The sequence below is a fragment of the Peromyscus eremicus genome, chromosome 13 (assembly GCF_949786415.1).
Source record: "Peromyscus eremicus chromosome 13, PerEre_H2_v1, whole genome shotgun sequence".
Classification (NCBI taxonomy): domain Eukaryota; kingdom Metazoa; phylum Chordata; class Mammalia; order Rodentia; family Cricetidae; genus Peromyscus; species Peromyscus eremicus.
Genome location: NC_081429.1, coordinates 27,060,448 through 27,070,517, shown reverse-complemented (window position 1 = coordinate 27,070,517; position 10,070 = coordinate 27,060,448). Strand labels below are relative to the sequence as shown.

The following is a 10,070-nucleotide window of genomic DNA, read 5'->3' as shown; positions in this document are numbered from 1 at the left end:
GATTGGGTCAAGGCTCTTCAACAGATATGCCATTGGTCTTTTCCATGGTCCCAGAGTTTGCATGAGGACTCCTTTAGCAATGCCTCTGGCCTCATTCATGTACAAGTAAAATGTCTTAGTAATGACTGGAAGAGCCAGGACTGGGGCAGATACCAGGGCCTTTTCAAGGCTCCAAAGGCCCTCTGCTCAGTCCATTCCAAAGGCTGTGTACCCCCATTGCTATCTCAGAAAATCCCATTATCCAGAGCCATCAGCATCCAACCTCCTCCAGGAATTCTTGTACCTGTCTTTTCTATGTGGGAGTGGGGATTCACAGAATGGCCGAAATACGGCTGTGGGAAAGCAGCTGCGTTCTTTCCTCTAGGTTGTAACTTAGGTATGCGACCTGAGGGATGCACAGTTGAGCCTTTTTGGCTGAGACTCTGTACTCCAGGGCTTGCAAGGTTTCTAAAGGGCCTTCTGTTGACTATCTACATTCCTCCTCAGTAGTTGAAGCTATGAGGAGAACATCTACATACTGGAGCAGGGTGCTTTGTGGATATTTTTTTATAAATTTTACCAGATCTACATATAGGACTTCATCAAACAATGTTGATGAGTTTTTTTTTTTTAACATTTGTGACAACAGAGACCATGTTACTTGACTGGTATATCAACTCTCTGGGTCAGTCTATTCAAAGGCAAATATGAGTTGACTGACCAGAGCCCACAGTGGGAGTCAGAAGAAAGTATCTTTCAGATTCAGGTGCATGTAGATTTTCCTTTCAGAGGGCAACAAGCTTAGGAGGATGTAAGAGTTCAGCACTATTGGGTAGATTCTTTCTACTTTTTTGTTGACTTCTCTTAAATCCTGTACCAGTTGGAAGCCTCAAGAATCTGGCAAGCTTCAGGACAAGAAGCAAGGGGGTGTTCCATGGGTAGTGGCAGGGGACAAGAATTCTTGCCTCCTTCAATCAGTCAATGTGTTTGATGATCCCTTGGTTGGCCTCCTGGCACCTGGGGTACTGTTTAACCCATATCAATCTTGCAAAATTTAATAACTGAAGTATGATGGGTGGCCAGTGCACTGCTAAACATAGTGGGTTCCCCTCAGCCCAAACATCAGAATACCTTGCTCTTAGTCCCTGCAGGGAGCATGAAGGTTGCTCTTTCTTCCTGTGGTTGAGCCCTCAGAAAGAGGACAGGTGACTAGAAATATTGGTAAGGACTTGGCTTAAGTCTACACTTAGACTAGCTGAGTTCCCCATGAAAGAGATGGTGGCTTTGAGTTTTTGTGATAAGTCCCTTATAATCAATGGGTATGGACAGTTGAGCATAACCAGAAAATAATGAGTCACAGTAACTTGTCCTAGGTCTACAGTCTAGGAGGTTGTCCATGTAGGCAGTTTGTCTTGTCGCTCCTTGGACTGCTGTTTCCTAGAGGCAAGGAGTCGGGGGGGGGGGGGGCTGTCAAGATAGAGTGGGCTCCTGTGGTGTCTATTAAAAAGTTAATGGGCTTGCCCCCTATTCTAGCTTTCATCCTGGGCTCCCAGGGGCTAAGATATCTCTGACCTGGTCAGTTTTGGGCTAGCTGGAGGATAGGACAGATCTTTCTCTTTTTCTTTCTGCTTGGACATTCATTCTTCCAGTGACCCTTCTACTTACAATAGGCACATTAGTTCTTTTCCAGACATTTTCTTTTCCTCTCCCCAATCTGTTTCCCCTATTTCTCTCTTGTCTGTTTCCCTAAGGGCAACAATCACTGCATTGAAGAATTCGTTTTCCTGCCTGTCTTCAGCTGAATTTTGGCTGTTGTAAACTCTCTGAGCAATTTCCAAGAGTTGAGACCTATTCATCACTTCAAATCCCTCTCATTTCTGGAGCTTTCACCTTATGTTTGAGGCCAACTGTGTGACAAAGACAATATTAATGACTCGTAGGTTTTCAGAGGCATCTGGGTCTATGGGGGTAAATATCCAGTATGCCTCACATAGCCTTTCCAGAAACCCAGTGGAAAATTCATCAAGTCTTTGAATAGCCTGACTTACCTTAGATAAGTTGGTGGGTTTTCTGGCTGTCACTTTTAATCTCCCCAATAATGTTTGGTGAAAGGTATTCATTGCCCTCTTTTCTTCATTGGTACTAGGATCCCAGCTGGAATTACTTTGCATCCAGTAGTGGCCTGCCACCTGCCCCAGAGCCAACTTCATACTTTCCATCTGGATTTGATCTCACTCCTTGGCCATAAACAAGGTGGCTAGCAGCTGCTGGCAATCATCCCAAGACAGCAGATGTATATAGAAAAGTTTCTAACAGGCTGATAAGGGTCTGCAGCATCTCCAAAAAAAGAGAGAGAGAGAGAGAGGTTAGGGTCTTCCAATTATATAAATCACAGTGGAGAAAGTGGCATGTACTATAAATGGGGTCAGGGGAACTCTTTCCTCTCCCCTGTCTTCCTCTTGTCTGTAACTGGGTCCTGGTGCTACCCTCAAGGAGAGAATAAAGGATGGTCCCACAGCCTCAGACAAAGCCTGCCTGGCTTCCGCATTAGCAAAGCAACTCTGCATACCTGGGGGAGAAAAGGGACCAGGTGTAATAGAATCAGCCTCCTGACCTCTCCTCCAGTGGAGAACCATTTCCTTCAGTCCTTTTCCTATTTCCCATTGGTCCAGTTGGAACATAAGGAAGCAGAATGTCCATCTCCTCAGGTGTAGTAGGGAGAACCTGCAGTTTTTTCAGCTTCTCTGAGAACTCTGGCCAGACCAAGAGGACCCTGCCTCCCAAGGAAAGGGCACAAGTTTTCAACCATGGGGGTGGATCAATGGTTAGCATTAGCCAATGGTCAGCATGTGTGTAAAGGAACTAATCAGAATGACAAGGAAAGCCAGTCACAACATTCTACACTACTCTGACTCCCCAGGGAACCCAAAGATCCCTCAGGTGGTATCCTACTTCAAAAAGGGGCCACTCAAGTTCACAGAGTGCAGAATCTTCTTGGGAAGAAACAAATAACATAATCAGCCCTAACAGAGAAGCACTTGCGTTTTAACACACACTTTAGAGGGGTCCTCAGGCAGCTTACATCCCCTCCCATTACAAAGTCAAGTGACAGACTTACTTAAAGAGACAAAGACAAACAATCCAGACAAAGCAACAACAGTGACCAGAGACATCACAGGTGGCCACAGAGCATCCATTCATCCAACAGACAAGGAGCTCTGGTGATGTCTCACACAGACCCCAGACACAGAATCTGAAGCTGCATTCAACTTCCCCTCTTGTGTTCTAATCAGATGGCACCTTCCACAGACCAAACTTACCTCTGGAGATGGCCAGATAAAAATGACTTTTGGTTAGCCTTTTTGAGAGACAGTCTCAGGATGCCTCTGGATCACTCAGTAGCAATCAATCGGTCACAGAGAGTTTTCCTGGAGCCCTGAAACATCTCAGGGTGCACACCCCTCTCAGTGTCCTCTCCAGCCAGTGCACATTTCCCCATTCCTGGGTTCCTTTGACCCCTAAGTCTTGGTGATCTCAATGGGACTTTGTTTTGTAATATTAGTTTTGTTTGTTTGTTGGTTGGTTGGTTGGTTGGTTGTTTATTTTTGTTTTTTATTTTTGGTTTTTCGAGACAGGGTTTCTCTGTGTAGCTTTGGAGCCTGTCCTGGAATTCACTCTGTAGCCCAAGCTGGCCTCAAACTCACAGAGATCCACCTGGCTTTTTTATGATGCAAAGATGTGTTGAGTTCCTTTGTGTTGCATTATTTTATGTTGCATTTGTTTAACTCTGTAAAGCTGTGTTACTTTGACTGCCTAAAATATCTGCTTGGGCTAATAAAGAGCTGAACAGCCAATAGCTAGGCAGGAGAGGGATAGGCAGGGCTAGCATGCAAAGAGAAAAAATAAGAGGAGAAATCTAGGGTCAGAAAGAAAGAAGGAGGAGGAGTGAGAAAAGGAGAAGGAAAGGAGGACATCAGGGGCCAGCCACACAGCCACACAGCCAGCCATGGAGTAAGGAGGAAAGATAGATATATAAGATAAAGAAAGTTAATAAGCCCAGAGGCAAAACATAGAAGAAAAGAATTGGGTTAATTTAAGTGGTTAGAAAAGCTGGCTAGAAACAAGCCAAGCTAAGGCTAGGCATTCATAAGTAAGAATAAGTCTCTGTGTATTTATTTGGGAGCTGGGTGGCAAGCTCCCAATGAATAAAAAAAGTGTGTGGGGGGTGGGGGAACCCACTAGAGATGACCACTAAGACACAGTTTAAGTCAATTGAAAAGCTTTATTCCAGCCAACTGGGAATTACACTCAGGTTTTTGGGACCCAAGTAGCCTAAGTGTCCAGAGCAATGGGTTTTGAAGGCAAAAATATCACATCTTAGCATCTCACATGACAGCTTTGGAGGTGTGGGAGGGAATTCTTATCAGAATTTTCCCAAGGGCCTGCCCTGAGAAAATCCCTCCCAGGGTCCTGGGGAAGACACTACATCTGGCATGGGTTTATCTGAGGGAAAGGAATCTATATACACCATACTCTTTCACCCATTAACTTTATTTCTCTATGACAAAATCCTGTCTATATGCTTCAGCTCTGTCCTCACATTCAGCTCCTCTCTGTACCTACTGGGCCTGCCCTGTCATAGTCCTAAACAAGTTCCTATGCTTTTGACCTCATCTTCATCCTCTGTTCCTTCATCCTCCATCTTTCCTTCCTTGCTTCTTACTCCTGGCTCTGAGAAACTCTGGCCTCTTCTCTTCTCTCTGGTCACAGGGCTCTGCCTTCCCAGGAATTCCACTCCAGTGTTTACTACACCTGGTTATGCAAAAAGCCCTATTGTCCTGAGTCAATAGCTCTATGATGCTACTGGGCCTGAAGGTAATGGATGGTCTGAGTTTCATTTGCACAAGAAACAAAGCTATGCATCTACAGTCTGTCTGTCTCCTAGGCTCTGCAGGAGTGTAACCTAGTGGATCAGCAGTAGGACTGAGACTCTTAACTGTTTGCCATATGGCCTAGTAGTATATGAGCACACAAGAATTTCACAGCAGAGGACAGCTGATATATATTAAAAGCTAAATAACACCAAATATTCCTTGATAAATGACTTCCTCTTGAAGGACTCCTTGGTCAGTCAAGATATAGTTTATTACATTCAGTTGAATCTCTATAGTATATTCTTGCTGCCTGCTGTAGGTTCTGTTGAAGCAAACAATTTAACAGAAGCTAAGATAAGCATTTAGCTGGAGGAGAGTTCTGCATAAGCAGGCAGTTTATCAGAAGCTAAGATAAGCTAGCTGAGGCATCTTGACCTCAGGTTCCTAGAACAGAGTTGGATAATTTTCCACAGGGCTTCTCATCAAGGATATCAATTCTAGTCAAACCTAAAATGGCCTCAACAAAATGGAGGAGCCTCTGAACTATGTGCCCTGTTACATCACCACCAAATAAACTGAGCTTAACTTATTTTTTCAAAATGTGTCCTTAACATTTTACAAACTTTTCACATTCCTATCACCTTTCTGACAATTTCTGTCCCTTCCCATAACACCACCACACTCCCCCCTTATATAATGCCCACCTCAAGTCAGTCATAAGCAACTCTGTACATCGTGGTTGTAGCTGGTGTTGGCTATTCATGCTAGCGGGCAGATATTCCGTTGATTAACTTTGTAAACCCTCAAGACACACATGAGGCCAGGCCCCTGCCTGAGGAGCTCCAGCTGCCCTGCCCCCAGACTTCTCTTACAGTCCTAACAGCTGTTGTTCCCAGTCCTGAGGCAAGAGAATGTCTAGGCCCTGCCCTACAAGAAAATAAAGATCCTGCCAATCCCTCATATTGCCCCAAGATCAGGAACATACATGCTGTGTTCTGCTCAGTTGTTACCTGAGCAGAGGCAGCCACTCTTCTGGATTTTACCCTCCCAACAAATCTCTTGTGTGAAGTTTGTTGTGCAGTGTGACTTTGTGGTATTCCTTGGCTCCCAACTGCCAGGACTCCCAACTCTTCCATCTGAGCGGTAAATATTAATTTTTATTTCTCACTCATTTCTATTATCAAGTTATTTTAAAAAAGAAAACACAACAAATCAGTATTTCTCCTGTCTTCTATCTTTCACATTCCAGTCATTATCTGTGGGACTTGGATTTCCTCCTAAAGTAACACTGCAGACAGAGTCCAATTATCCTTTAGCACTGAGTGAACAATGCTCAGCTTTTGCATCTTTCCCTTACTATATGGATCCAAACTGTCTTTGGTATTCTGGAAGGAGAAATTGCAGTTCCTTTTCCTAAAGCCAGTTCTTATTTGTGGCCCTACAGTTGGCAAACTATCACCCATACTTAAAATGTCTGCAAGCGCCATCATCCCAAGGATGTTTCTTTAATTTATAACCACCTGTTTTCTAACCCCTCCACATGTCACCTAGCAACCCAGAAAGAAAAATTTTGAAGGATTTAGTAAAAATTAAAAAGTGCTTGCAAATGTGTGTTTTTTTCTACATACCTGAGGAAAAAAGTAATAAAGATTTCATACTGAACAACCAAAGCTGGTGTCTTAACTTCTTAACTAAATATTTTCCCATCAAAATTCCTTCCAAAAGAAAATGTCAAAATATATATATTTGAAACTCTATATACAAAGATTAACCACTGTATGCAAAGGCTCTGTATTAACACATCTAGCAAATTACTAGAAACTTATTTTTCTTTATATGTGTTTTTATGTTTATAAGTGTATAAGTGAGTAAGAATGTTCATGTTTGCCTATGTATTTGGAAGCCAGAAGTCAATGTCAGGGTTCTTCCTCACAGTTTACTGATTTGGCTAGACTGACTGGCCAGCAAGCCTCAGCAATTCTCCTGTGTCCACCTCATCAGTGCTAAGACTGATGAGGCCAAGCATTCACACGGCTTCTAGAGAGTCCAAGTCAGGTCCTCAGCTTGTAGGGCAAACACTTGACTAAGCCATTTCCTCAACTGTAAGAACTAATTCTTATGAAGCCCCACAACTTTGCCTATTTGCCAATTTGAAGAATCCTTTTATCTTAATTTTCTTACACAATTTGGCAATGCATACATACAATTACCAGTACATTTCTTCAAGAGCAAGCTATGGGATCTTGACTTTTTAAGCAATTTATGTTTCAATTTCAGTTATATTTTTATTCCATGTGTATAACTGGTCCTAAGCCCTCATGTGAGCCAACAGGGTGATTGAAATTTCCTACCACACTCTGGAAACACAAAGTCAAAACCAACTGTGCTAATAATTCCTCTATAAACCCAAAACCTAAAGGTCGCATATATTTTATTTTCCCAAATCTGGCCTACTAAATATAAGTCATAGGTATATTTCCCATCCGGAATTTAATTACCCTCTAGAGACCAGCAGTTACAGTCAGAGGATGTCATTTGCCAGTTGAAGGGAATGGAACCTCTTCTATTAGCACTGCTTCCTTCTAACAAGAGCTCAGACAGACTCAGCCTCCCCCTCCATCCCCTAGGAAAAGGTCACAGTCTGTCATTAGAAGCTTGAATGAGAAATGGCAGCATGAACATTTTTTATGATAAAAATTGAAGGAGCCCAAAACAAATAACATATTGACATTTAAAGTAGGCATTTATAAAATAGAGGGCACTGTGGCATAGCACAGGCATGTGTCTCATTGCTGGGTTTTCATTCATTTGCAGAAGCTTTGGGTTACAAGTGTCAATAAAGGCCACTCTGTCCAACTACCACCTTATTCCTGGAAATTCTCCTTTCCAAGCAATGCAGGCAAGTTTATATCCTAATAAAACATTATCATAATCAATGAAAATGGCAAGTTTTTAATAATAGAAATTTAATCTTCAGCTATGCATTGGCTAGTATCACCTTTATTTGAATCTAAGAAAAGTATATTTTGGTTTTTGTTTTATTTATGTTTGTATGTATATGTGCATGTTCACGTGTGCGTGATGTGGAGGCCATAGCTCAATGCTAGGTATTTTCCTTAATCATTCTTGTCCTTATTTTTTTAAGATAGGATCTCTCACTTATTGACTAAGCTTGCTGGCCAGCAATACCCAGAGATCCTCCAGTCTCTAGCTCCCCAGAGATGGGATTACTAGAATGTACCACAGTAGTTAGTTTTTACATGGGTGCTGGAGATCTTAACTCATGTCCTTGTGCATATTTGGCAAGCACTTTAATCAACTGCCTTCTCCCTAGCCTCGCTTTATTCTTGAGGCAGTGTCACTATGTAGCTTAGGGTAGTCTTAAACTCACGATCAGCTTGCTTCTGCCTCTTGAGTGCTGAGACTCGAGACGTGTCCCATCATGTCCAGTTATATCCCCTCTCTATGATTCTCCACTTACCCCAAGATATAAAGAGTTGATCAATATGGTAATTTTTTTAAGCACAAACGTTTTTGCCAGGATGTAAAACAGTGCCAATCCTGTTGTATAAATGATGATAATCTAAGACTTCATACACACTGGCCACATAGTTATGTATAAATGCTAACAGCATTACCCATATCCTTAAGAAGCCCAAAAAATCTTCTGGTTTCCTTTGATTTGATAAATATTCATTTTGATTTTATTTGATTCCAGATGCATGTATGTCAAGCACCTATGTGACAAAGGAAAAATTAAGCATGGTATCCAACACCCAAAGAACCCAATCAAATGGAAGAAGACCAAAACCCACAGTGAGGAAAATTCAAAGCAGTACATTCAGTGGTTAGAGGGTCACAGAGCAGTTGTGATCATCCAACCAGGAGCCACAAGAAGCAAGTGCCACTTGCTGAGTTCACAAAGGGGGAGGGAAGTCAGCAAGTGAAAAGAAGGGAAAGGAGGCTTTCTTCTCATTTACAGTGTTTGAGTCTCTTTTAGGTCTGGAATTGATGTGAGATATCATAGGGTCCAGGCAAGAAACTCATTTTACACACGAGGAGTTGAGTATCTGTTGGAAGCATCTCATTAATCTTTGCAATGCCCCCACAGAGAGGATCAGAAGACAAACATTGTGTTGATTTTATACAGAGGACACTGAGGCATGAATAAAGTGGCTTGACAAAAATCCCTCCTCAAATTATCATAAACAATATCAGTTACATAGGGTCCAATAAACCTCAACTGTTCATCTTTTTTTTTCCATTGGATCACCCTTTTATTACCAACATTGGCTCTGGATAGAGGCCTTAGGCATAGCATATCCACTGCTCCCTCCCCCCTCGCAGGTGCAAATTCATGAACACTGTGCACTGGGGCGTTAGGCCATACTCCCCCAGTGGCTGTTTGTTTTCAATGCGCCGTCCCTCAAAACTCAGCCAAAACTGGTCTTCCTGTACTTGCTCCTGCTGGGACACCTGCCTCTTAAGCTCTGCCACCGTCTGTGTGAGCCGGACTTCATAGATACTGCCGCGGCCCCTTTCCTTCCTCACCAGGATGTTCAGAGGGTTGTTGCAATTCTGTACCATCAGCATGACTGTGCTGCCAGGGCAGAGGCCCTGGCTGATGAGGGTAACGCCCTCTTGTAGCATCTCACCACTTGGGTGGACCAGGCGGTGCTGGAAAGCTGGCACACCAGTCTTCTGGGCAATCTGCCTCTTCAGTTCTGACACCATCATGGAGTTAGTCAGGGACACCAGGAACTCTTCACACACACACACACACACACACACACACACACACACACACACACACCATCTTCACCTTCAGGTCCCGGGTCATGGCTATAGGCTTTAGCACTAGGTCCCCTGCAGGAACTGAGAAGTTTGCTTGTCTCAGCTTCTAGCTGCTCTCTCTCCAACTGTTCATCTTAAAACAAATATTATTTGTATAGGAAAGCAACATGCACAGGACTGAGAATCTGGCATCTGACACTAAGACCTATGACTGCAACAACAAGACTATTATGCTTTCTTGTTTGTTAAATGATGCAGTCACATGAGAAACCCTAAAATTCCAGGACTGTGTTTTCATAGACAATTCCCAATAAGTGGTTTTAAAATGCATTGTTGCTTAAATATGGAAAAGATTCAAAGGTCTGTCAAAACATCTGAAATTGAATGCCCCATCAAGTTTTAAGAGCCTAAAACTTTTAATCA

General features: G+C 42.8%; 1 protein-coding gene across 1 annotated transcript; it reads right to left on the bottom strand.

The window, feature by feature from the left end:
• Positions 1–9,161: 9,161 nt before the first annotated feature.
• LOC131923653 (ubiquitin-like protein ISG15) lies at positions 9,162–9,693 on the bottom strand. Its single transcript, XM_059278782.1, has 2 exons — positions 9,660–9,693; positions 9,162–9,622 (listed from the first exon to the last, which is right to left on the bottom strand). The coding sequence occupies exons 1-2, from the start codon at positions 9,691–9,693 to the stop codon at positions 9,162–9,164; spliced, it is 495 nt and encodes a 164-aa protein (XP_059134765.1).
• Between the last annotated feature and the right edge of the window lie 377 nt (positions 9,694–10,070).

Bases quoted from the DNA above. Each gene is read 5' to 3' on its own strand.
- LOC131923653 (XM_059278782.1), bottom strand. From the start codon at position 9,693: ATGACCCGGGACCTGAAGGTGAAGATGGTGTGTG. The intron at 9,623-9,659 runs TGTGTGTGTGTG...GTGTGTGTGTGT, and splicing joins GAAGGTGAAGATGGTGTGTG to GTGAAGAGTTCCTGGTGTCC.